The 26998-nt window shown below is 41.5% G+C and overlaps 3 protein-coding genes across 7 annotated transcripts in view; 2 read left to right on the plus strand and 1 right to left on the minus strand.

The window, feature by feature from the left end:
- Positions 1-1968: 1968 nt before the first annotated feature.
- CFAP90 (cilia and flagella associated protein 90) lies at positions 1969-10397 on the plus strand. The gene is made up of 3 exons (XM_009665149.2): positions 1969-2689; positions 6762-6878; positions 10081-10397. Exons 1-3 carry the CDS (start codon positions 2441-2443, stop codon positions 10258-10260), a joined length of 546 nt encoding a protein of 181 aa, XP_009663444.2. The 5' UTR covers positions 1969-2440; the 3' UTR covers positions 10261-10397.
- A 3076-nt stretch (positions 10398-13473) lies between these two features.
- FASTKD3 (FAST kinase domains 3) lies at positions 13474-23365 on the minus strand. The gene is made up of 7 exons (XM_009665151.2): positions 23301-23365; positions 21230-22693; positions 18023-18108; positions 17184-17346; positions 15920-15989; positions 14567-14681; positions 13474-13762 (listed from the first exon to the last, which is right to left on the minus strand). The coding sequence occupies exons 2-7, from the start codon at positions 22662-22664 to the stop codon at positions 13664-13666; spliced, it is 1968 nt and encodes a 655-aa protein (XP_009663446.2). The 5' UTR covers positions 22665-22693; positions 23301-23365; the 3' UTR covers positions 13474-13663.
- Positions 23351-26998, plus strand: part of MTRR (5-methyltetrahydrofolate-homocysteine methyltransferase reductase) — a 35499-nt gene continuing 31851 nt past the window's right edge. For 2 of the 5 annotated variants that reach the window (XR_011138958.1, XM_068931365.1), the window contains exons 1-4: positions 23351-23433; positions 23942-24076; positions 25023-25202; positions 25294-25479. Coding sequence is in view for 4 of the 5 variants with exons in the window: in XM_068931365.1 (XP_068787466.1) it covers positions 25336-25479 (144 nt within the window). In the remaining variant the exon portion in view is untranslated. Of the gene's footprint in view, positions 23560-23941; positions 24077-25022; positions 25203-25293; positions 25480-26998 lie in introns of all 5 variants that reach the window. The other 3 variants (XM_068931366.1, XM_068931367.1, XM_068931368.1) reach the window with 3 other exon arrangements.

A 26998-nucleotide genomic window follows, 5' to 3' on the forward strand; every position in this document is an offset into this window, starting at 1 on the left:
GCTATTTCAACAGAACACTTTATGTACCAGGAGACTTACTGTTAGAAGTAATGATTAGTTTGTCCTTGGACAAGCAGTTTTCTCTTCGGTTGCACTTCTTTGTGAAGACACTTTAACTTTTCCTATTCAGATAGGAGGTTCTCCCGTACTTGACCTAGATTCTCGCCCTTCAGCACTTTTTACAAGAGAACCTCAAACAACTGTAAGCCTGGGGCTTTTGAGGGTTTTTTTTTTCCCCTACCCCTTCTTGTCTAAATCAGTAGAGTGACTCCAAGGAGAGAACAATCGTGGAAAAGAAAGATAGGTGTCTTAAAATAAAACACAAAGGGGTAATTTTTTTTTCCTTGAGCACTTTTAAACTTTTGTAGATTTGTCCAAAATGGTGTATAAATCAACTGTAGCTGCTGCACCCTGAAGTTTTTTGTATATTCTTTTTAGAATTATTCAAATTTGGAGGCAGGAATTACCCAGGTATAGTTGTCGAAATGCAACACAGTGACATTTTAATCCTGTTTGCACCTCTGAAGGTACGAACCCCTTTCTGTTGTAGAGTGCCACTGCCCGAGACAAAGATTCTGCCACGACCTGTACACAGATCTCTGACGGAGTATTTTTCAAAGACAAAATGTGACAATATGTGGCAGTTGAGATGGTCTGCATGAAAAGTCAGCTTTGACAGGAAGAAATGCATGTAAAGTATTTTGAAAGACTGACGTTCCTGGACTAGACATTCTCATGTTTGCATTTTAACACAGTTGTTACAAATAACAGTTGTTATGAAAAATGATGTCCACCAGGGGTATAAAGTCGTGTATTGCTCTGTTTACGGAAAGGGCCTGTTGAACTGCACATTCACTCGACAGCGTACGAACAATAACTGCAAATCATATCAGTCAACCAGTCATCATTTTCTAGGATAATTAGAAAAGATAAAAAAATCATTCTAATAATATATCCGAAAAGCCTGATTCTCCAGTCAAGCAGTAAAAATTGTAGCACCAAGCCAACCGGGGAGCGTTTGCAGTTTGCGGACCGAGGCTTAGTCGTAGTGATGGCGTAGAGAATCGTTTGAAACAACAGATATATTTGAGGAAATTAAAAATTATCCCGAGTCATTCCGGAACGGAAAAAGTCCTGCAAAACTGTCAAAAAAATTTGCCGGCGTGGAACGACGGCCTCGGCCCCAGCAGCGCGAGGACCGACGCGCCGTTCGGGGCAAGGGGACAGGATCTGAGCGTCGTTCGTGTTTCGGCCCCTTTCGCGAGGGCGACGGGTTGCCGGAGGAGGCGAGCCGGGAACGTACGGCAAACGGAGGCCAGGCAGCGAGGACGTGAGCCGAGGTGCTGAGCCTTGATTTGAGCCCGCTCGTTCCCCGGCCTCCCCCCGCCCCGTTACCCTTCGCTTGGCAAATGCCTTTTAGGCATTTTTCTTGCTAAGTAACCACATAAGCCAGTCTGATATTTCAGAGCGGTCACCCTTCCTTTGCGACACCTCGCTGACTGTAAAAATACGAATCGGTTTGTTCAACAAAACCCAGAAAGCTCAGCAGCGGACGCTGCGGGGGATAATGCTGCTGTCCCCCCCCCAAAAAAAAAAAAAAGGGGCAGACTGAGTTTCTTCTCCTTAGGAAACAGAGTGCAAAGCCACTTTTGGCACCTGGGTCTCCGAGCTGAGCCGTCCTTCGATGCGTGCTTTTGACAGTGTCGCTTGAAATTGCCCCATTGCCCTTGCACCGTTGGGTGCATGCCCGTTTTTAGCCAGGGAAAGTCACGCAACGGCCGGCGCTGCTTTGTAACGGCAGCTCACGCGCAGCAGCAGCGTAAGTCACCGGCTGCGGCTGTGCAGGAGTGCTGCTGTGGTGGCAGCACGTACCGGAAAACCCTACTAACAGTAGTAATAGCAGTGCCTGAGGGCTGCGCAATCCGTTTTGTTCAGATTTTGCTCTAATCGATCCGGCCGGTTTCTGGTGAGAGCAGGAGGCGGAGGAGCGGAGCGGCCGGCAGGGCGGAAGGAGGCGCCTGGCTGCCCCGGTGGGGCGCCGGCCGCCCACCCGAGCGCTTAAGGGAGCTGCCAAGGTGGTGGTGGTGGTGGGGGGGGGGGGAACCGACCGTGGGGCCGGAGATTTTGCCTGAGCCTTGGAAAGCGGTAGCCAAACCCACCGGTTTAGCTGCCTGCGGATCCGCGCTGCCGGGGGAGGCTGCGGTTCTGCGGAAAAGGGCCGGAGGAGTTGGCGGGACGGCGGGGCGCGCCACGGCCCCGCTTCGGCACACTGCCTTAAATTTCGGCCCGCTCCCGGGGTGGGGGGCGTTCAGGCAGCGCGGCCGGCCGCGGAGGAGCTCCCTGCGCCTTGGCCTTGGCCTTGGCCTGCCTTCCTGGCCGGCCGCCCGCCCGCAGCGTTGCCTGGAGACCCCACAACACAGCCCCACCGGGCTCCGGCCCAATGGCCAGCTCCGTCCCAAGGGCCAGCTTCATCCCAAGGGCCATGCAAAGCACCCGGGACGCGCGAGATGCAGCAGTGAAGGGGGAGGAGGAGGAGGAAGAGGAGGAGGAGGAAGAAGAAGAGGAGAAACTGGCCGGCCCGGCGAGGAGGAGACACCAGCTTCCCCTATCGGCCCAGTCGGCCTTCAGCTACGTCCCGCCGGGGCGGAGGGACCCGCCGGAGGTCAGCTATTTCCACCGGCAGGCCAAGGTGAGGGCGAAAGGAGTTTAAAAAGGAGAAAGCTGGAGAAGGGAACACGCAGGGCAGGTTCAAGGGGGAGTCACAAAAGCTGGAGAAGGTCCAGGGAAGAGTAAAAGTCAAACCGCTAATTTTAAGGAGAGATGACCCCGCGCATGGTCAGCACCCGTTCCCCAAAAGTAAAGCGATACGTCGCCGAAAAGATGCTTGGCGACTAGAAGACGTTTGCTCCCCAGAGCACAGTTTACAGGCTAGGGGACAAAAAATAAATGGCGAGAGCTGCCCGGAGCCCCAGGGACACGAGTGAGGGGAGGCAGGCCAGCAAAACTGCTTGGCCCATTTCTGTGCAGTTTAATGAAGTTGCATTCTGTCGCTGCGCAGTGGGTTCGGCCCATCACGAGTCACTCGCAACTGTTCGGAAAAATCCCATTAACATTTTAGAGGCCTGCTGGTTTATTCCGCCATACTGCCGCCCCCCCCCTTCCCCCCCCCCCCGGCTCTCTGCAACCCTTTCATGAGGAACTGTCCCCTTTCCAGGCGAGGGGTTTCAGCGTGCACCACACCAGTTTCGCACGTGCTCACCTTTAGTACAAAAAGAAAATCAATAGAGCCCTCTCCAAACCTGCGCAGAGATAACTGAATTTTTCTGAAGGTGGAGCACTGTCACTTGACGTGTAATAACAGAAGTAGACTAGGTAGGAGACTCAGCCCGACACTTTGTGCTTCAATATATGAATCTTTCTCGTCATTCTCTCAGTCCTCAGTCCAAGCTTTTTTTTTTTTTTTTTCGGTATATATCTCAGAAATGATATAAACCTCTCTCTCTTTGAAGAAATAGTCATATGAGACATTGAACATAACAACTTTATCACAAAAAATTAGCTATAAAAAGTTCTCAAGTATCTATTACAGCAGTGTAATATAGCAATATTATGGCAATATATATTTATGACAATACCCATGAAATACTGGTTTTAGTTACCAGCACAACTGGGGTTTGTAACACTTGTAGATACAATTCTTTCAGAATAAATTGCTATATCTTGTAGACTAGCTTAACTTGAATCCGTAAAGACATTAAGATAACATGACACAGAGTAACATCATACACATTTAGACGGTACTGGAATGAAGCCCTGTACTCCAGGGCTAGAGTATCTAAACTAGTCTCTAAACTTCTCGTTATGGTGTTCGGCAAAAGTCGGAAGCTTTAAAATGTGATTCACAACATTCAGCACTGAGCAGGGAGCTACTTAGCCTTGGCTCCCAGGGAAATCCCGAGTGGACAAGGGTGTTCTCCGCATTTCCCCTCTCCCGAATTGAGCACTTTATGCCTCGGGGAGATGCCCCCTTCCCCTTGGCATTCACAACCTGAAACTTTCTCATTTCAAGGAATTCCTACCCTGAGTATTATTTTTTTTTTCTACTAGTGCACATATCCTGTGGATCATCTCCCCCGCCAAACGGCAGGCTGCTGAACGTGCAGAGCGCTGACCAGTGATGCCTGGCAATATGTGAGAGTTTGCTGGTGCATGTTCCTCCAGGGTCTGGATAGGGGGGCACAAAGCTGGTCGTGAAATAGCAAGGCTATTTCCAGCATTGACTGAGTGGCCCTGGTAGATTTATCATTTTAGATTCTCCTATTCAGATCTCAGTGTTACCTTGGGAAGGTGCTCTGAGCCAAAACGTGAATGAGCACAGTTGGTGCCACGCTTAACAAACTAAGGCAGGGAGGGGAGCACAACAAGAGCAAAGCTAGGCAAGGGCAGAGGGCTGACCATGGTGTGCCCAGAGCTGATGGGACTCGCAGGGAGAACATATATCCTGGCTGCAGGAAATTAGCAACCATATGGTAGAGTTTTTGTTTACAATATAAAGTCCGCTTTCACACTCCAGATGACCTGGTGTGTAGAAAATGCTGCTCCACTGGCATGGAAATGGAAAGTGATAACAGCTGTTTAATAAGTTTCTACACAGGGCAGGCCTTGGCCAGGGGGAAGAAACAGATTTAACCCATTCTTCCGCACAGTTAACTTCTATTTAGCTAGGAAAAGGAATTTCGTTCCTTTTTTCAACTTTAGAGCCCTAAAATCAACTGTGCATCGGAGACTGCAGCAGAGAGAAATAGAGGAAGATGTCCTCTGCACATGGCCAGAAGCCAGGAATTCCTGCCTTTTCATCCCTCACCTGACAATTACTCCCTATATTGCTTTCCATAAGCTAATGTAGCCAGTCTGCATTGTGTTTCCTCTTCTGTGACATGAAGAAGGACCTATTTCACAGGCACGCCTTGAATATTAATGAATGCTTGCAAAGTGCTTAACTTTAGTAGCAGTGCATAGAGGATGCTCACCTTGGGGACAACTTACTTGTCATTTCTACATGATTCAGTTGCTCTGATAGCTTTATGAAACAGCTTCCCCCAAATGTACTCTCGACCTAGGTCTACTATGTTGGCATTTAACAGCAAAGAGAAACAACAGCAAAGAGCTATCAGCAAAGTGTGTAGAGTCAAAAAATGCAGCGACCAGGCATTGCACAATTAGATGGGCCTTGATGTGCAAGGTGATAAAAATGGACCTTGAGCATAGAAATGTCTCTACATTTCCGGCAGAAGATCTTTAAGCCGCTAATCTGGGACAGGGCTAGTTTTTAACATAACAGGCTCGCTACCTATCTGCAAGTTCCAAAAAGACTGAAATTACCTGCTCTGGCACAGGTAATGAGTAACGGCCAAATAATGCCTTGCAAATAAAAACAAATAAGCACATAATGCCATGGGGAAAATAATTCCTGGTGGAACCTCCCCTAAAATTACGAATAAAGTTGGTAGTATGGGGAGGAAAGAGTAAGCAAGGGGGCAGGGAAATAATGGAAGTGACAAATCAGATGCTTTTAAATATGCCTGAAATTCTGTGAGGCTTGACGGTTTCTGAGAAAAGAAGGGCTAGATAGGTTAAAAATCAAAACACCTCTCCTCTGCCCTTCCAAAAAGCAGCCTACGGTGACAGCAGGGCCTCAGTAGCATTTTTATCTGAGGCTTCCTTTCAGTGAGATTCTTACAGCCTTCTTGACCTGCCCTGACTTGAATATTTTTGGAGCACAGCAATGGAAAGGGTAAGAGTCATAACTCTTGAATTTTTCAAGAGCTAAATTAAGCATACGGTAAAATCAAAGTAAAAACAAAAAGCCCAGTAAAACACATACTTTTTCATATTTGTAGTTAGCTGTGCACAAGTGATAGATTGACATCTTTACCAGAATATAAAGATTTTAATGAAGCTCATAAACAACTGACAGCATATTCAACAGGGATCTTTCTTTGCTTTTCTTTCCTTCAGAACTTTATTTCTTTGCAATACATGGATTGATCAGAATTTCTTGATTATACATTTCATTAACGAATTTCTTAGCAGATCAGGTCTTCTGTATTACTTGCAGCTATGTCAGCAGATATCGTAAATGCAATAATATTCCAGCTTGAGTTTTTGGGTTTTTTTTTTAAATACGTGACAAAAATGTTTTCATGCATACTACTCGACCACAAGATTACCAGTGTGATAAACTGTTCAAAATTCTGCTTTAATCAGACGTTAAAAGGTGATTCCATTATGGGGTAACTGTGTCTTTTTCCTTCCAAATGAATTTTGAAACCGCCTGCTTTCCTTTTACATTACAGTGATAGATCATTTGACAAGTTGAGACACTTGAGAAGGAAAATAGAAAGTTCAGATGTGGAAAAGCAAAATAAATAAATAAATAAATAAATAAATAAAACAGTCAAACTCCAAAAGTTACAATAGATTACAGGGGAAAACAGAGAAAATTTCCCACAGGGAAATTTCAGAGATGAGCTGAATATAATTAAAAAAAAAAAAAAACTCAAATAACCTATCACTAGATGTTTTTTATTTCAGACTATTCCAAATGACACAAATCTGCTAAGAGTAACTCAATAATGCTAAAATTACCATCATCTAAAGCTGCACATGCACTGTTTAACTGTTCATTTGACTACATATATTGTATAACCTATAAAGTTGAACAATACTATAAATTAGCCTTTTTCCCCCCTTTTCTCAAGACAGGGAGTGTTTCCACTTATGATTCCATTTTTAAAAGACCAGTGGGTTACAACAAGTATCTTCACCGATGTGACAGAGAACATGCGAAGAATCAAGGTCTTCACATAAATGATGAGGTAACGCTTTAATAATTTTATAATGATCTTTGTTGAAGTCATTCTGCTCATTTTGACACACCTGGAGACCATGAGCACAGTTTTACCACGTATAATGCAACCTATATGGTAGCAAAGGAATCAGAAGGAGGACACCAATGTCCTCAGCCTGGAGGTTTAGAAGAAAGAGCTAACAAGTAAAGACGCCCTCTCCCTCTTTTCCTGAGCTAGTTCCTTCTCTTTGATATGCTGTGGATCTGCACTGGGATATTTGTTAGTCAAACTTACCCCAGGCTGGTCTGCAGGAGGGAAACTGGAAAGGAGCTGGTGCAAAGGAGAGGTCGGTTAGAAGATCAGGGACCTGCCCGGAAAGGGCTGCCCTGCTCAAAGCAAAGTCCAGTAGGGTCAGGGCTTGATGTTCAGCCTCATAGCTAAGGAAGCATGCCACCATTTTCTTAACCAGCTGCCTTGAAAATATAAATACGATAACATATCATATATGAAAAAATACACATTTTTTTCTAGACAACAGCTGACTAACATATATATATATATATATATACAGGGACAGAAGACATCAAAAACAAAGTGCAACCTGCGTGTGTTAATGGCCTCAAAAGGCTAAAGGGTTCATGGGATGGGAAGAGGTGGGTCAGCTAGGAATGACTGCCTATATTGGTGGTTATATTGCAACAGAGAAGGAGAAGGAAAGAGAGAGACAAAATTACTCTAATTGCCATGTAATAAAACTGTCAAGATTTTGGAACAAAGGCCACTGCTTCGGATTTCTCTTACCCGCCTAGGTACTAGTTATATATGTCAAATATTTCAGTGCACAGCCATAATCTCCTTCAGCTCTAGCAGATAGTACAGAGAGGATTAGGCACATGCTTAGCAATCACGAAAGTGTCCATTAATGTCACCTGCTCACACTTACTAACTCAACTGCAAATCTGCACGAGGCCAAAAGCCATGTAAATGACAACTCCAGTTGAAAATGAGCCTTTCGTTTAAACAAAACGAAGCCAAAAAGAAAGTAAGCCCCCCAAACCAAACCCAACCGCCCGCTGGAAAGTCTGTGTAAAAAGCAATTTAAGGTTTCATATTGAGATCTTGTGTCCTTGCAATATCAGCCAAACTCACCTTTAGGAACCACGGGCCGGAACACATACCAGCCTCGTTAGGCAACGCGCACAAACGACCCTGCCTGGGAACTATTCTGAGCAGGTGTCCCTTAATCCAGGCCTTTAATTAGCATGGAGCCACAGAAAAAACACAGCTCTTAAATGTTACAGAGTGAGCCTCATGTACATGATGACACCCAAAACTGGATTTACCCACAACTAGATGAAGGTTCCATACTCAACTTCACCTCTCTCATTAGCCCAGCGCCACTCACAGACTTTATATAATAGTGTTTATATTATAAAACATACAAATAAAAAGGCCTAAGACTGACATCTCTCTCATACAGCACTAAAAGGAGACTGACTGGATCCACCACAATACGATCCTTTCTTAGGCGTGAAAAAAGGCCAACCCTGTGCAAGCAAGCCCTTCCTCTCCCACAGAGAGCCTTGGGGCGCTCGGGGAGTCTAGCAGCGCAGTCGCCGGTACTCAGTTTAGCTCTAACTAACACAGTGACTGCAGCGAGGGTGCTCCCTCACGGATGCTGTTGCCGATTTCTGGGGTTATGGCGGCAGACTTACAGGCCACAGAACCATGTGGCGGGACGCTTCCCAGGCAACTGCTGGCAACCTTGAAATCTGCTGAACGCAGCCCCTGCAAAAATAATGAAATGCCGCCGGGTACACTCAGCGCTGTGCTACCCAGGCTGTTTCCAACTGCATCTATTTATTTAAAGGGAAAATAAAGCTATCAGGATTACATACCGCTGCCTGTTATTGGCACTGTAAACCCAGTATCCCTAGCAAAAGTCCTCCTTAAGGGCACAAAGCATCTCTCATTTCTCCCTTTTCAGCATTGATCCACGGGTGAGGGGAGGAGGAGGAAATGATTTTATCTTTCTGCCTGCCACGCTTCTCGGCTGTTGATTGTTGTTCTGGCGGTTAAAAGACGGTGTACCGAATAGCTTTTAACGGGGTGGAGCAAGACAGGTGGCAAGGGAAGAGAGAGGGCAAGGTGAGGGGAGAATGGTTGTTTTGGAATGGGGGTTTCTGTTTTATTTGAGGAAAGGCTTTGCAGCATCCTCCCAGCGATCTCCGACCTAGAGCTCGCACCCGAACCACGATGTGGACTCTGTCTTTTGATGTTCCTTGTAGATATTAGTTATATCATAGTTCTAGGTAAACATGCTGGGGACCAAGGCTCATCATGTTAGCTGCTGCGCAAACACATACACAATCTGCTCTACGCGTGACCTTTGGCTAGGGAAAGAAAACCAAACAAATCCTGTCTTTGCCTTCTGCCTCCAGAGCTCCCTGGTGCTGTAGCACAGGAAGGAACTGCGGATTGCAGATAGTGATTGCACAGTCTCTTAAAGAGCAGTTTACTAAGCACAGGCTGAAAAATAATCTTTTCTGAGTTGGGTTATTTTTCAGCAAGTTCACTTCTCGTCATCACAGAACGGTTATTTTCATAATCTTACAGCTGCAAGCGTTTCTAGTAAAACCTTTCATTCTGCAAACATCCAGTAGCATCAGCTTTACGTTCTTCAGGGGAAAGCTGCATGGACCAGTGGTTACTCAGGGTTTTTCTTTAAGCTTGGATTTTTGTCATGCAGTGGTTTCACTGAATTGTGCAAGCAGAGCATGTGCTCCTGTAGTAGGGTACGCAGAGCAAATCCATTTTATTTCTCAGACGAGTTGAGCAAGTCAGTGCACAATGAAAATAAATCTAAAAATGAAAATAAAATAATCTGTGCAACTTACCAGTAACATAGTATTTAGTTTGCCAATAATCCCATGGTAATCACCACCACGCGTGCGTGTGTGTATGTGTAAAAAAAATCAGTCCACAGTAATTCAGGGCACAACTCCACATCTTATCATATTGTCAGCCAGTGATATATTCATGTTTTATTAATATGCCTAAAAAACTAGGTCAAGGATGGAACGGTAAAAGTGCAGTTCACTGCTAAATAAATATCCCTTCCTCTAGCAGATGCTGTACAGTTTTGTTGTTTTAGCCCACGCCACAGCACAGTAACTGCCTAGTATTTGCTCTGTGCTTCTTTTATAAGGAGAATTTTGTATTTTCACAGGAAATGGAAAGACCTGTCGCTGTTTTGTCATCTTCAGATTATGGGAGGCGCATAACAAAGCCGGTAGAGCAGCTGATCAGAGATCATGCCAGGATTAATCACGTGCGGGCAGAATTCTACAGGAAGAACGGAATCACCTGCTTACTGGAGAAACCTTCTCCAAGCCTGCATCCATGCTAAACCTCTCTTTGCCAGCAACACTTACATAGTGGGAGCAAAGAAAAAAAAAAAAAACCTTCACATCAGAAAAGAAAATAGTGCTTTTGCCTTTTCCTCTACTATTTTAGTTCATGAGAATAAAAAACGATGAAATAGCAGCTGTACTTTTCTCATGCTAATTGAAAATGTATCTCTACTTACAGTCTTATTAAAATCTTGTGAAGAGAACTGAACAAGAACTGAACATTTTAGGAAGCAGCACTGGAAACAAGGGACCTCTTGGGACAACAGCTTTCCCTGTACTATTTCAGGCAGTGACTCTACCTAACTCTGTTCACAGAATGAACGTTTAAGCAAGCTTGCTCCTCAAGGGATCAATGGTCACTGATTTCTTAATCTTTAAAGCATTGCTAAGTGTCATATGTGAAACAGCTGAAACAGAGATTCAACCCAGGTCTTCCAAAATAGACAGCCTTTCCTATAGATGGGCACACTAAAGATTTAGCAGTTTCAATAGACTCCAAGCGGAAGTCAATCTACAGGGAACTTCCAAGTGCTTGGCATTTAAATAGACACTAAAATCTGGTCTTAGCTAATTTCAGGCATCCATTTGACTGACTTAATTATACAAATGGTATCTGCGGGATCTGTTCGGCACAGCCACAGGGAAAATCATCATGCTGAAAAAAAAGAATACTAAAAGAACAAACGCTAAATAGTTTGGTAGCAAGGATGAAAAAAATCACACGGATTTGAGCAGTGCTCATTTAAAAAACATATCTAGAGTAAATGCCTAAATCTGCTTAGACATCTACTGCTTTGTATCCTTACTGAATTCAGTATTTTCATCAGTTGTAAAGCAATTTCAGGAGACAGAACATACAAGGGTACACATCAGTTTGGTTCTCAAGAGCCATTGACCCGGTGTTGTTTAAAGCTGAAGCAATATCGTTCAATAAGGAACGACAGCCAGACTGATCATCCCTGAAGAGAAGGACTGGAAGTCCACAGCTTTCACTGACACTGGAGTTTTGTTAGGCACTTATGAACAGCAAACCTAGATCATCTGCAAGTAGTAAAAAAGATAATAAAAACAAAGAACTTTTCTAGGATGTGCATAAGCAGAAAATTCAGCACTCAATCTAGTTTGTTGTGGCATGATGTAAAAGTCAGAGTACATACAGCAGCCCATTCTGCGAGGTGTTTGTCACCCTCATTATTTATGACCTGCAAGTTTTCCCATTTCAGTGAGTGATGGCAAGTGACAAGGCCAGTAACCGCTACATTCCTTTTCAACAATAAATATTCCATCAAACAAATGCAGTAGCATTCATTGAAAAGGAGTCACAGTAAGAACAAAGTGAGAAGTAAATGTTTTCTAACAATGTCAGAGTGCTTTTTAAAAGAATTGGTATCAAATGCATGCCAGTGAAGACAGCGATGAAATATGGCCTTATTCTATATAGGTTATTTTTAGTTTGGGACAACCAGTAGAAGTTACTTCTTTTAAGCGTTCTCCTTACTATATTTACAAACCATCTGTGTTTGAAAACCGCATGAAAACAAATTATTTGAAAACATCACCACCTTCTGGCTAGCATGAGAAAGATGCACCACCAGTTCACTTCCGCCAAGGAAAACGGAGTGTGTGATTCATCAAGACCTACCCATATGCTGGTATCAGTTTTCCTATCTAATTTCTTTGCTTGTGTCATCCTCTTCTCTTTTAATCCCTTCTCATCCCTCCTCACTTTAAACGCTTTCAGCAAGCTGCCTCTCCTCCTGCTTGTTTCTCATTCAGTTCTGAGTGGTTCACTTCCTACTTCAATGCTCAGTTGTTAGTGTCAAAGGAGCCCGTTGAAGATTTCTTTTGTATTAGGGAGAAGTTCCTTGTAAACGTCTGCAGAGACCTTTCAGCCGTTCTCCTTCCATTTCTTTTGCTAGGATGACAACTGGCAGGTTACCGATGTGCTGTAAGTTTCCTGTTATACTAGCAGCAAATACCTCATGACTTCTTTGTGCTCCCTCATCTGACAGTGCTGACATATTACTGTGAGCAAGGGTTTCACAAGTGCAATGAATTAACATGAAAAGAATGCATGGTAGGATGCAATGTAAATTGTATTCTAGACCTGGATGTTGCATCCAAAAATCTCCAGGCATTCCTGGGACAATTGACAGACACCTGCAATTCACAAATTATTAACAGTAGCCTTGAAAGGAAAAAAGTCATTTTCTACCGCTACTGATGAAATACATGGGACTTTAAGGATGTGAAAGTTTTATGGTTTTTTATATCAAATTGCAATAGTTAGAATCAACTCGGGTGATGTAATAAGTCTTCTTTGCTAATCATAGACAGGGCAGCAAGCATAACCTAATCTGAAAAGGTAGTTTTTTGACCTTTATACGACAGTTCATCAAGTACATGCTATGTGATCAGAACTAAGCTTTGCTATTTCCCCTTTAACCATCTGTAAACTAATGTGTTGACTCAAGTCAGGGTATGGTTTTCAGTGGTTACTGCTTCCAGTTCTTCGTTCCACCCTTCTGCCAGAATTTATACTCGTGCATAGGAAATCACTATATTAGACATATTTCTGCTTCTGAGCTTTAAAGTGCTAATGTGCTAAACAATCAGTTTCAGTTTAGGCTGGTATAGCAGGCTGTAAGCTGGGGCAACTCTGGAGTGCATGCATGGCCCCACATAGCCAGTTTAGCTAAAACTGCCCCCCCCCCCCCCACATCTGAATACTACAAAATACTAAAAAACTACGAATAGCACATATCCAGGATCTAGGGCACACTCTCCACTAACTACCCTTTGTCAGCTGTTCTTTTACAAAGTAAAGTGAATCTTTTTAAGCTCTTTCTTACTTTCTGTAAGGGATTACTATTTAGTGAACAGCACTCTGCATCTCTGAAGTACGTGCAAAAAGCCAGTGCTGCTTGTCAGTGGAGCTACAGCACATTTAAATTTTACGAAAGAGCTGGGAAGTCACACAGACAGCTATGAGTGAATTACATATCCTTTTATACTGTCAAGAAAAGCCTTGACTGAGAACATGGCACATTTCGAGCATTCAACAACAGATAGCATCCTTAAATATCGTGACATCTGTCCATTTGCAGATGCGAGTTGTGTGGTATTTGCGAACCTGTGCACATACAAAGGAAATGCAGCACTGACTGCTTGACTGCTATACCTGTGAACTTGTAAAAAATATTTATAAATTTAAGAAAATATGTTGTTCTTTTATTACTGTTTACATATCAATTGTTCCAAATATTGGAAAGTTTCACATTCAGAAGCTGAAGTCATCTCACACACAGTTACGTAGAACACAGATTTTTTCCTCCATACACAGTATTTACACTTGACAGTACAGAAGATCAACTTGTAGGGCAGTATTGTTTGCCAGTGTCAGCATCTGAGTCCATATGCACAAGGAAAGACTTTCTTGCGTAGATATGCTGCCATTTTTCTGCTATTTTTTAGACTCTCTATCTCAAAAAACGGGATCTGGAAATGAAATAGAAAAACGATTGCTGGAAATATCTTTCAATAGACAACTGAGTTAGATTCAGTAACCTTTAAGATAAATTTTCATTAAGCAGATGTAAAATCACATGTCAAAGAGTCGTCTTCTTTAATTTTAAACCTTCAATACTAAGTATATTATTGACATGTTAATCCTGTCAGAATCACCAGAATGGAGGTTACTGCAAAACAAAGAGCAATGTTCATTACAGTTAAAACTAAGTTATATATAAAGGAGTTAGGTTTAGGCAGTAAATGATTATAAATAGAAAACTAATCTTGAAAATCTACAAGTAACTTTTTACATCCCAAATATGTTTAAAAGTTTAAAGAAAAATAATAATTAAAACGACGATTTATTCAACATGCAAAATAAAGGAATTCCTCTGTTTTAGTTGCAACACAAAGCAGTTCCCCTTTTTCCCATTTTTAAGCTCCCTATTCAGATCTTTTAAAAAAGTATTTAATTAAAAACCCTGATCTTATTTAACTCTTAGACAACACTCTCACTTAAGGCAATATGTGAACCTTAATTACTGCAGACATGTACTCTTTCACAAAGCTAAAGTTTGTGCAGAAAGAAAACACTAATCCAAGAAAAAAGAAAGGAATTTATGTAACAGATGCCCAAAAGGCAAAAGCTAGGCAGACAGAAGACAACAGAAAGGGCAAGACTTTATCTGCCTTGGGAAGCAATTGCAACAACAGCTTTAACCATTGTAAACTAGTCATTTTCACTTGTTTTGTTAGCCATAGCAAAAGCAAACTGCTCTCTTTAGACTTTACCTGCACGACTTCATAACCAAGTAACTTAAGATGCCTCTGTTTAATAGCTTCTTCTCCCAGTAGGTGGTGGCTGTTAATGCAAAATCTATTTTGACCATCAACACAGAGGGCAATTCTAAAATCAAGCACAAGTATTATATATCAAAAAATTGTCACTGTTACTTTAGTCACCAAGACTACTGCAGTTCCAAAGAAAGATGACGCAATGCCTCCATTTAATGACAAATTCCTTCTAGAACTAGATGCTGTAGGATGGAGTTTCCTAGTTCAGGACAAATTTAAGAAAAAATAGAAGGCTGAAACTTAATAAAACTGATCTGAAAAAATTATGTATAAGCTTTAAGCAAAAACTGCCAAATAAATTAATAGTATGAGTTTGTTTTTTAATGCTTCTATTGCTAAGCTGTTTTGAATACTCCTACTAGGAAAAAAGAAACAAAATACTTGTCTCATCTTGGACACACTTAAGCAGCTAACTTTATACAACTTATTAACGATTCAACTTGAACCTGTACATATGGTTGGCAGCACTAAGGATTGTAGCTACATAATTTCTATTTGGTGATATAAAAAACACATTACCTAAAACAAAATGTGTGCATCCAGTATAAAAGGTACTTACATTTTAAGTATGTTAAGTATATTGACCTTATTTATACACAAAAGCTGTAATTCCAAAAAACAAAGTCCATTCTTAAGCATTTAAGGACGGGATTTTACAAGGATGTGACTTTGTGAGGCTTGTCAAGGTCAAGCTGAAGAAACACAGCCTTTTCAAAGAATTTTGCTTACTCATAGAAGCACAGTTGCAAATGCAGCACAGGTAGGTTGCTTAATTTTGTATCTAAGGTTTCTCTAAATAGTCCTTGATTAACTTATGCTTAAACATATAAGCCTTCTTCAATGCCAACAGCATCTGTAGGAAAAGTCCTCATTACACAGGAACTCTTAGAAAAGTAAGCTTGCGAACTGAAATTTGCTTAAATTGCGTAAAATTGGTGTGGACACTCTCAATTAAAATTATTATTTTTTTAAATTGTAAATGAATTAAACAAGATCAAAAAGTAATCCTGTATGCCAAACTAAGATCAATTTGATCCCGAGTGTCAGTGCGTAAAGAGACTAATTGTCTCAAACTGTATCATCAGGAGGCAAAAGAATCAACAACAAAGTACAAGCCATTCATTTTACCAACTTTATCCCTTTATCTGTAGTTTCAGTGTGAAATCTTAAATCTGTTGAGGTCAATGGTAAAACTCAAATTAGTTTAAATTTTGCCAGGGTTTCACCCCAGGCCCTCCAATTTTTGACACGGTTAACCAACCTTTTACTTGTGGTTTCTGTTACTCTTACCGTCTGTTTATCTCTTCACACTGGGCAGCAGGCAATACAAAGCCTTCTTCATCTAATTTAATTTCAATATCTAGTATAGATGAAAAGAGAAGTGAAATTAAATCCCATTTCATATAACAAACCACTTACTGTAATTCTCATCCTCTTACAATTTATTGTTTTATAAAATAATTAAAATACTATAGCAATACTTTCTTTGGCCTGATAGTGGCTTGCAAAATATGAGTAGAGACTATTTAATACAAATGAATGATGATTAATACGCTAATTACACTGATTAACACTTCAAGTCTTTCATAACGCTAACACCGAAGTTGTATTCAAAATCCACTAAAAACCATAATAATCAAATGGTACTTTGCTGTGCTAGCTAGGGCCACCGGAATTTTGGGGGCTTTGGGGAGAGTTTCTTCTTCCCATCTTTTTTGTTTTTTCCTTACCACTTCCATAATTTTATAGATGATCTGATTTTGCAAAGGGAAGTTGGGACCTAACCCCTGCCATCTTCAACCCCAGGTGCAGGCTGAAATGCAGAGTAATTCTGGAATCCCTCTCCAATTTTTTTTCTCCTTCTGATGACCCTCAGGTCCTTCCCTAGACACCTTCCTTATCCTCGAACCCTCTTTGGCACACATCATCTTTCCTCATCATTACTTTCCCTCACTCTCCTTTCCTAGTACATGAAATACACTCTTTTGCCCACTCCTCTCTTCCATTCCACAAACTCCTCCTGACTACACGTACTCAGTAGCTCTTGCTAAGGTGAGAAGAACTCAGGTGAGCATGGAAGAGTGCTGCCAATGTTCCAGCTCCCCATTTCTCCACCCACTACCAAAGCAGAGAGATGAGGCAAGTGGCATTGCCCTCTTTTGTTTTATACTATACAAATTGTTTATAGGATAAGTAAAAGTGGAGCTGATACCAAAAATAAAGAATACAAGAGTTATCAATTATTTTCAGTGCACACCGGGTAGGTAAATTCAAAGTAATGTTCCAAAGTAATGTTGTAGCTCTTTTCTCTCCTTATTCTTCTTTCTCATTTTGAAAACGCATTTACTTAAATTTCCCATTGTATTTCCTCATTTCAAATCTTCTGTAACGTCTCTTTTGTATCCTAGTTTACTTTTTCCATATTTGCACAATTCAGAATGCACATAAAAGGAATAAAATTTATCATTTGTATTTCCAGAAAACAATAGGATCCAATATTATTACACTGAATGCACACATTTTGTTATTAATCTAAAGAAATAATGTTGCTTACCAACAGTATAGAAATATGGTGTTGATACCTCTGATGCAAAATATATTCTTTTTTTCAGTAAGGAAAGCAGTCCAGTTTTCACTCTGTTGAGGAGGTGAACATCCAGAGAACAGCTATGCATGAGAAAGGCCTTTACTTGATACTTTGGAAGGAGTTTAGGGCCCTACATAATGACCAAAAAAAAAAGTAAACAACAAAAAAAACCCACAAATCATTTCATTTAGCAAGAAAAAAAGAAGAAAATCTACTTCCTCTGTTATTTTCAGCAATAATTAGAAACATTTCATAAACAGGCAATTAAGAGAAGAAAGTCTGGGCTTAGCAAGACCAATATTTTTTTATTTACCTCAGGTATTAATATAACAATATGTAATATGTCCATTTCAAAGCCATGTCTAATTGCTGGAAGCTAAATAAAAAGCCCACATCCTTAGCAGGCCTCCATGCTATCATGCAGAATACACTGATCATAAGAAACACAGAACAGTTTCCATTTTCCTGCAGTCAGGCCAGCATCAGAGTGCCTGATCTCTTCTGTGCTCCAAGACTTCGCAAACCAAACATAAAAAAGGAACAGTTGTGGGTAAACAACTGTTTACACAATACACAAAAAGAGCTTTAGCCAGAGCCAGTCAGTTCTGTCCAATGTACAAATACATCAGTTCAGTCAAACAGGTAGAAATACTTCATATTTCCATCAAGAGGAAAAAAAAAAAAAAAGCTGATCTATCTAATTGCAATATTTTTCTGGGAAAGGCAGTCTTCAGATAATTACTAATACAGTCCTAATGACCTTATCACCTCTTGTTAACACCAGGTCCGGTTTCACACCTACCTACCTGGTAAAATGGGCACTCCAAGGTAGCAGTTAGAAAAAGCCGGGTTAGCTGGGAGGTAACAATTCTGTCCAAACCAGGTGGCTGAGCTGAAACAACAATGTTCAGGCATTCAGATATATCTTCAACAAAGTATTATCATACAAACAATCACGCAGAAGTTAGTTGAAAAGCTATTCAGTTTAAAATGCAGCGAAGCTCTGTTATTCTGGATCATTAGCAGATTACTTGAATAAACAGAAAGCTCAATTGTGAAATTAAGTATTTTGAAAAATGAGGAAATGGTTTACAGAAATATCATGAACATTACAAAAATACAAAACTAGCAAGATCTTAGTTAAGACTGTCTTTCACGAAATTTGAGGATCTGAGAGAAGTAGGATGTTCTACAGAAATATGCCGGAGTTGGAATCTTGAATAAATACCCCATTCTCTCCTTTTTCCTGCAATTCCCCCACTCCAGGTTATAATCCCAGGATCTTCACTGTTTCACTTTTTTTTTTTTCCTAACTGCAAGTAGTAAATTATACTGAACAATTTCTGGAAATTTCGCTATTAGTGTATAATTGAGGCATCTTTCATATTAAGTGCAAAATTTTATTACATAATCCTAAAAACATAATATAGGATAAAATGCCAATCATACAGATCATCATCTCAAATTCCTACTTTGAACTTTGACCATTAACGGAATACCTTTACATTGATTAGAAAGAACATATTCAAAGCAAGTGATACTGTGACATTTCTCATTTTCTAAGTGCCAACTCGAGACCTTTAAAAGACTTTCTGATTTTTAGGATGTGAGGAATCTCTACTTCCTAAAAATCAACCCCTTACGCTATTTCAGGCTGAGCAGCTAAAAACTGAGTTTCTAATCTCTTTGAAAACTTGGCCTTTATGTAGTTTTACTAAGAAAGCAATTCTAGCTGAGATCTGGAGAGGTCACTCAACCTTCTGGCTTAGCTTTCATAACCCTAAAATGTCGATAAAGATGCTTTACTTTCTAACATAGAATTACTTGAAAATCTATAGCTTATAACTATGTTGTTCATAATAGGTTTGTGCCCCAAAATGATTGATTATATAACGGTTGTGAGGAAAAACACGAGAGATGTTCTAGAAGCTTACTAGACTGAACAAAACCAATTAGATGAAGGCACCCCTAGGAGAGAGCAGGAGTCTCTTAGGTCTACTAAGCAAGACGATACAAAAACATGGAGTAGATTTCTAAGCTTTGCAACGTTTTCCTCATTTTAGCAAGGCATAGGGCCAAGGATGAGCTGTGGTGTTTGCTTAGAGGTAGAAAGAAAGAAGCTCGGGACATGGAAGAAGGATGAGCACATAACGCTCCCTTTTGGCAGAGAGAATGCCAATGCACATAACTGCATCAGATTCTAGATTTAAAGTAATTTAAAAACTAGGATAAAGCACCAATCTTTATGCCTTGTTAAAGCATACGTGAGCATTAAAATACAACTTAGTTTTACCTAAATACTTTAAAAAATTACTAGCCTATCTGTAAGTGCTGACCTTTCTGATGCTGTCATGTTTTACTGGTTCAGCTCTCCTCATTTCCATTTTAATTAAGCCAACAATTAGGCACTGCAATCGAATTTTTATCAGCTTTATCCATTCACCCTTGTCAGTTTTCACAAACTGATCGTAACACAATATGAAAGAAAAACACAACCAAGCTGGAAGCAAGAATATAACACATTCTTTCAGGATAAGGCTTATTGCAAGAATGAAGATGACAGCAGCTGAAGCCAACACCTGGTTTTATTTTACTCCACCTGAAAAGCCTGAAATAATGCAGCTTGGCAGAAGGTAGGGAATAAAGTTGCAGAAGCACTTGCAGATAGTGGACCTCTTTTCAATCGTTAGGCAAAATGATATTTGAAAAATACACTTTGTACTGCCTAAGGTTTACACATTCTACGTGTGTAACCGAACTTACCAATATTAGGAATTCAAATTACTTTTTTTCCAAAGCTACGTTTCACCTCACTTCTCTCGAGAATTTGTATTAACCTTGACCAAAGCTTATAATGATTTTTACTTTTTTTTTTTGAATAAACTTGCCTGTAACACAATTTTAAGCAAGCTGTGGAGCAGTTACTGTAACCTTCCCTACTCATATTATCATTCAGTGCCTATTTTAACAAAGGCTTCCTGACAACTCTGACCCTGTGCCTTGCCCTTAGTCAGAGCCTTGGGAACAGAGTATTTTTGATGCTTGGGAAAACATCCAGAAATGATTTATGCCAACTCATAGAGGACTTCCTCTTAAGAAGACAGGCAATGAAATCTTAAATCTAACTAGCAGTGTACAAGCACCAGGAAACTATTTTAGCTTCACATCAGCATTCCTAGTATTTCTATTGTTTTTCAAAGTAGGTCCTCCCCTGGGCTAGCCCCTGAGTAAAACACCTAAGAGCCAATCCCAATCCTAAGAAGTAAGAAAGACCAACAAACGTGGGAGCAGGAAAAAGGTCCAGAAAATTGAAGCGACTTGCCCAAGGCACATGGGGGGCAACACTCAAAAAACGTCTCATGACTCACAGCGCACTGTCCTACCTTTATGCCACATCCTTCACATGGCAGTCATTACATTGCAACATTTTAGAGAAACAAGAACCCAGAATTGCTAAATTATGTTTTATATCAATCAAGTATCACTCCATTATATTATCCATGTATCATTACAATATCTATAATTTTTGGTATCAGTTTGCTTAATTCCATAGGACTTCAATGAGAGCATTCACATCAGTCCTTGCATAGACATAGAATTTTACACAGCTGGAGTTAAAAGTAACATACGCTTCTTGCACAGAATAATTTAGAGTCTAAAAACTGAGTAAGATAAGGGACAACCCCTGGGCATAACAGAGGGGGAGTATTTTCAGAAAAGCAGAAGGATTACTTGAAAGAAAAATTTTAAGGGATTTCAAATCTCTGTTTAAGATTGCATAGCATAATTTTCAAATTCCTCTAGTTGATACAACCTGAAAGACAACTGCAGTTGTGACAAGAATGCACCAGTCTTTAGCTTCCTGATCCTTATTCTCCAGTCACCTTAATCAGGTCACTGTTGATTGGATGGGATTAAACAGATGCAAGTGATAAGAAATGGGTGCTTAACAAGGGACATACCACATAACAGAAAATGGCAACACAGCAACAGACAGAAATACTACCCCTTACCTTGAAGCTGTTGCAGAAAATAGGGACTAAATATTTTCGGCAGAAAATTTACTGGGTAACGCTGAATAAGGACACATGAGTGCAGAAGGCTCAGCAAGGTGTGAGGCTGAAACTGGCTAAAGCGAGTATGTAGTATACTTTCAAGTTTCCCAAAGAACGAAGAAGTGCTTGGAGGAAGATAGTTAAGAGTCCCAAATGGTACAATACACTCAGCAATCTGGTTGGTGGTAAATCCATCAGCATCGGAAATGAAACACTCTGCCACTGCATCAAAGATGGGCTTTGAAAGGATCATCTTTTGGCAGCAATACTTCATGACTTTGCTGACTGTTTCAGGATGCATGCTAAAAACAGACTTGGGAACATGTGTTTCCAGCGCTTCTGTAAAAACTTGCTCACGATGTCCAAAGTACAGGAAGGCTTCCAGTACGTTAACCAGTTCATCATCTGTGAAATAAGGAACATGCTTCACTGAATGCTTACATAGTGTTATGACTAAGGGAACTGCCTGAGTCTGTTGAAGAACAACCAGTGAATTCAATACTATACTCGTGAACTTTGGGCTTAGCTGGGAAGCTATGGTTAAAGTGACGTTGTTCATTCTGTTTAGCAAGTCTTGGTACTGTTCCCCTTCTCTGACACTCATCTGCAGCATCCTATAAACCATTACCATTTCACTAGGACTCCACTCCTCAACGTCTTTTCCTTGCACGTGGTTTAAAATTTGTTCCAGTGTTGCACAACTTGGGCCTTCCAACTCAAGCAAAGTCTCTCCAAGATTACACAGGTTTTTAATGGTCAGCTGTCCTTTACCAAGCCGTTCTTGACTCTCTGAAAGTAAGCTTGCAACTAGTGAACTCTGGGGATCTATACGCAGTTTTATCAAGGCGTGCAATGCATTCAACAGCCCAGTGTTTGACAGTTTTGAGGATTCATATTCCAACTGAAAACACAATGCCCTGAAAACTTCATTCTCTAACACTCCTTCAAAGTTTTTCAGTCCATCGCCGTCCACCTCAACTTCAAAAATCCTCTGCAGGGCTGCTGCTGCCATGATATCAGACATGACTTCCAGAGAGCTAAGGAATTTAAAAATCTCTTTGGATGTATCAAGGCCCTTCAACTTCTCGAAAAACATCTGTTCATCCATCCACCTGTTATCAGATATAGGACTGTTCTCAGGACCTCCACAAAGATGCACTGTTTCATTAAGAGAAAGAGACTGGATCCGCAATTGTACATGGTTGTTCCTATACACCATGTACTGAGATTTAACTTTGGAGGATAGCATCCTCATGGCTGAGGAGCTATACTTTTGGGACTTTTGCTGCCCAGTGATAAAATTCAAACTTTTGCTTAGGGTCATCACCAGAGATCTGCTTGCTGCTGTGCTGGATGAACAAAGCAGGAAGCTTTTTAGACTAATCAAAGCCATATCGGATCAAGAGCATCCTCAGAAGTTACCTACAGCAAGGAAAAAATGTGTATGTTATATGTATAAAGTAAAACAGTATCAGTGTAATTAGAAACACAGTGAAAAACGTTTAGAAGCTGGACAAGACTGGGACAATCTGTCTTCCACAGCCACCCACACAAGATGATTCAAAGAGAAGAAGAGATCGCTGGGAGAGCTGCTGCTTACTAACTCGAAGGGCTACAACGCATCTTTTGCGAAGCGCGTGTTTTAACGAGACTACTTGGCAGGCCTGTTTCTCCCGGTGTGACTTTGCATGAAAGCACGGCTTCTCTAGCCGCACAGATGCGGTAAACCTGACGGCAGATACACGCAAACAGCTACGTTATTTAGCCCGCAGGGCTGCAGGGCCCGTCGCTCTGGCGGGCTCTGCGCGGCGACGGCGCGGACAAGGCCCTGTGCCCCACAGACCGGGGGAGGGGATGAGAGGCGCACCCCCTCCGTCCCCGTCCCTCAGCGGGAAGCGAGGGGGCACGGGCACAGCTCAACGGCCCGGTGCGGCCGGGCACTGCGTGCTACGGACCGGGCACGGCTATGCCGCGCCTCCCCCTCTTCCTTATCCTCCTTCTCCTCCCTCGGCCGTGCGGGGCGCCTCACCTCAGCAGCCATGACGGGCGGCGGCGCGGCGCCTGCCGGGAGCTTCCGGCGGAACTTGTGGCGTCACTTCCGCCCGCGCCTGCGGGCGGGGCTGCAGCGGCGCCCTGGGGGGAGCGGAGGGGAGGCCAGGCTGGTGCGTGGGTGGCTGCGGGGGGCGGCTGGGGCTGGGGCTGGGACTTTTGTTCGCGTTCATATAGTTAGCAAAAGCGAAATCTGCGGCCCGGAGGAAAAGGGAGGCGTGAGAGGACGGCGGCGGTTGGTGAGAGTGCGGCCCCCCCCCCCCCCCCCCCCCCCGCCTCGGGAGGCCCCGGCGGCTGCCGCGGCGTCGTTGGGGCCTGGGGTGTCCAGCGGGCCTCAGCTCCTGAAAATCGCGGCCTTGCTTCAGGGGGACTCCCTATTCAGCTTTTTTTGGACAATTTTCTCTTGGAATTTCATCCTTAGTTTCATCTGAAGACCTAGTTTGAGCCCTCACATCGTGCGTTGCTTCCCCCGCCTAGGCGTGGTGGTGTTCTCTGGTGGGTCAGTGCCAGCACAGGCCAACGTGACTAGTTAAGGGCAGCTTGCAAGCGTGCTTAGAGTTAGAGGGATTCTCAGGAAAGCTCAGTAGTAAGGAATTACATGGTTTTCCCCTTTCCTTTTAGTTGAGCCCAATCGCGTATTTGAAAGTGGCATATCATCTTTCAAGAGCATACAGCGCAGGAAAGCAAGAGCACTGCAGGCAATATATTCCATTATACTGTGGAGAGGAACGTGGTGCTGTGTCAGTAGAGCACCAAGTAGGTGGCATTCTTCTTTCACAGTTGAGCTACGCTTGTTTTTCCCCTGGGGGAAAGAGAGGAAAAAAAATACGATTGCAAATCACTTGACCACAGGTTTCAATAAATTAAAGTATGTGCCTAGAGCACTGAATGCGTCGTGTAGTTGAACCTGTGTGGGGTCAGTAGGTGAAGTATAGCAAATAGGGCCCAAGCATTTGAAAAAAATCTCAAATTTGCATCTCAAATAATGTCCAGTTAGCAGTTTAATTCTGGATATTTGAGTTCTACTGCAGCTCCATAGAAATAGCAAAATATTGGTGAAAGAATAATTTGCAGTATTTGCACAAGAGACATTCTACTTGTCTTTTTCATTCACTGCGTCTAGGAGTCGTCTTTAGGTCTGTGGGGTTGTGTATGTGTCAAGTCATTAAAAAAAAAGTGAATGAGAGAGGTTTTTAATCTAAGAAAAGGAATAGGTTTTAGGAGCCAGGTGAATGAATAAAGATAGGCATCTCATTCATCCTACTTCTTGCAAGAGTTGGGGAGGGAGTGGCGGTTCACATAACAGAAGGTGTCTATAAGATGTTTTCTTATTTTGGGGGGAAAAAATAATTAAACAAGTAAATCTCATAGTAGCACTTGTGTAAGGAACTCTTTGGAAATATGGAATGGAAAATAATGTTTGTATTCTAAAATATACACTTAATAGACAGTAAAGCATAAAGGTATTAAGGCAAAAATCTTACTGACTTCAGAGAAGAAGAAATTGAATTTTTTTTCCTCACTTTTTCAGGGGTTGTAGTTTGACTTCACCAGGTCTATGTGGGTTTTTTTGTTTTTGAATGCAGGTCAGAAAAATAACCACAGCTGTCACTGACTTAAAATGAAAAATAAAACTTATTGTGTAACACGTGGTATTCATTTTCATGAAAGTTGTTTCTCTTTTGCTTTGTTTACAAACTAGGTTGTTGATACTGGACATATTGCAATATTACTACAATACTGAGGCAGTACAGCACATAAGAACAATACTACCTGGTCCTTCTCAACCTTGGCCTGCAAACAGCTTGATTCTGCGAAGTGGCTTCTCCTTCAAGTAGATTCTTAATTTGCAAGTTAAACACCAGTACTGCTGACCTCTAAGGTAGCTCTTTAATGTGATAAACAAAGCAGTCTCTTGCTGTTATGCATGCAGTAAATTCACCTTTGTTTTTTCTTCCTTTTTTTCCCTACAGCATCTCTTAAAAAAAAAAAAGTGCTGTGTTTTTAAAAAAAAAATGTGCTGTAACCTAAAAAGGAGGTTTTTACTCCTGTATGCAACACAAAAGGGGCAGGCAAAAGCCATAGCTGAGGAAATACAACAGCAAGCAGGTGCCCATGGGCTTGAAGCTGATATGTACTGTATAAGTGAAATGGACAAGGTGAGCTATTCCATGCTGTTTTTAAAAATAGATGTTTGGGCTGCGTTTTTCTTTGTGCTTGAGTGGTGGCTCTTAATAACAGTGAGTGCTATGCATATGCACCTACCTAAAATATACCAGCTGCTATTAAATGTGATTAAATGATTATTGCAGTTTTAGCTGCTGTTCGGTGTTGTACTGAGCTCCTGTGTTCTGTTAAGTATGTACTGCAGCATGACCTTGAGTTTTTGTGTGGGGTCTTGTTGAGATTGTTTAACGTGTGGACTCATCCCAGTTCACATTAGCTACACTTGAGATATATTCCAGAAAGAAATAAATAGCTTGGCTGGAGCAAGGAAGTAGCTTTTAATTAATTACCATTACTTGAAGGTAAGGGTCTGAAAACTGTTAGTGTCTCTCTGTAATTAAGAACACTTTGGAGTAGAGTTCTCTTCATAAAGTACTCAGAACTGCTCTCTACTTTCAGCTGTAGAAAAGAGTAAACAGTATGAGATAAGCAGAAAACACCACCTGAAAGAAATTTTTTTTCATGCACTTGTAAATATGTGAAGAAGTTAATAATAATTTAGTACTCTTTTAGCGAGTTACTTTATTGGAGAAACACTATTTATTTGGTAGCTGGACATGACTCTTGAATCAACACTCACTCAATATGTAGCAAATTGTTAAAAAGTTTTGTGCAGCCAAGGAATATGAAGATTTTTCTTATGTTCTTACATTTAATTCCTTCAGCCTTTGAGCGCTTTGGAGATTACTTTCTGGAATGGTGTAGGTGGGATATTTCTAGCCTTGCTATTGATCTGCCACTTGACTAAATGTAATTTGTCAAATTTGGCAATACAAGTCAGAGCTGAGGGTTATTGATGAGTTGGAAAGATGCACTGAATTGAGAAGCTGAGAGTTAGGCCCTTAGGAAAAAAATATTTTCTGCAGCTCACCAATTGGGCTTTTCCTCACCCTTTACTATGAATAAAGAGAGCATCTAAAAGCATAGGTGTAATTAGGGAGGGGAAGGCAGAAGGGCACAGTTTACTGGAGCAAGAGCTCACTTGACTGTGGCATGGCCAGTTCTGAAATCTTTTGGGCATGTTAAATCTGAGGCTTTGTTCTACAACCTACATGGTTCAGGAAGGTGAGCATATGCATCAAGTGAGGAAGTAAGAGGGGTTCTGGTTTGGGTGTGTTTGTCAGTTAGGAGAATGCCCTTCTTTTTGCTGCTGTCGGGTATTTCTCAGACCTCGTCAGCACTTAAAAGAATTACTGTGAAGATTTTTGGGTGGAATAGATGATTGCAGAGTCGGTAGTCATAATGTGATCCTGTTGCCATGCAACACTGAGTGGTCAAGTTTTGGAAAACACAAGCTTTTGCATTTTCTTGTAGGTTAGTCCTGTTGTTTAAAATTTCATTTGTTTACTGTGATTGCTTTTTTTTTTTTTGATGAAAGACTAAAATGAAGTGAGGTAGGAGCAATAAAACAGGAGGCTAAACGGATATGTTCTTGGGACACTGCACGTGATC

This window comes from Struthio camelus, chromosome 2, assembly GCF_040807025.1.
Source record: "Struthio camelus isolate bStrCam1 chromosome 2, bStrCam1.hap1, whole genome shotgun sequence".
Taxonomy (NCBI): Eukaryota; Metazoa; Chordata; class Aves; order Struthioniformes; family Struthionidae; genus Struthio; species Struthio camelus.

What these genes read in the sequence shown, in the direction of transcription:
- CFAP90 (XM_009665149.2), top strand. Translation starts at nt 2,441, where the DNA reads ATGGCCAGCTCCGTCCCAAGGGCCAGCTTCATCCCAAGGGCCATGCAA. An exon ending in ATTTCCACCGGCAGGCCAAG is followed by an intron (nt 2,690 to 6,761) that starts GTGAGGGCGAAA and finishes CCTTTTCTCAAG; the next exon opens with ACAGGGAGTGTTTCCACTTA. An exon ending in GTCTTCACATAAATGATGAG is followed by an intron (nt 6,879 to 10,080) that starts GTAACGCTTTAA and finishes GTATTTTCACAG; the next exon opens with GAAATGGAAAGACCTGTCGC.
- FASTKD3 (XM_009665151.2), bottom strand. Translation starts at nt 22,664, where the DNA reads ATGGCTTTGATTAGTCTAAAAAGCTTCCTGCTTTGTTCATCCAGCACA. An exon ending in TTTTCTGCAACAGCTTCAAG is followed by an intron (nt 18,109 to 21,229) that starts GTAAGGGGTAGT and finishes TTGTTGTTTCAG; the next exon opens with CTCAGCCACCTGGTTTGGAC. An exon ending in TGTGAAGAGATAAACAGACG is followed by an intron (nt 14,682 to 15,919) that starts GTAAGAGTAACA and finishes GCTTGATTTTAG; the next exon opens with AATTGCCCTCTGTGTTGATG.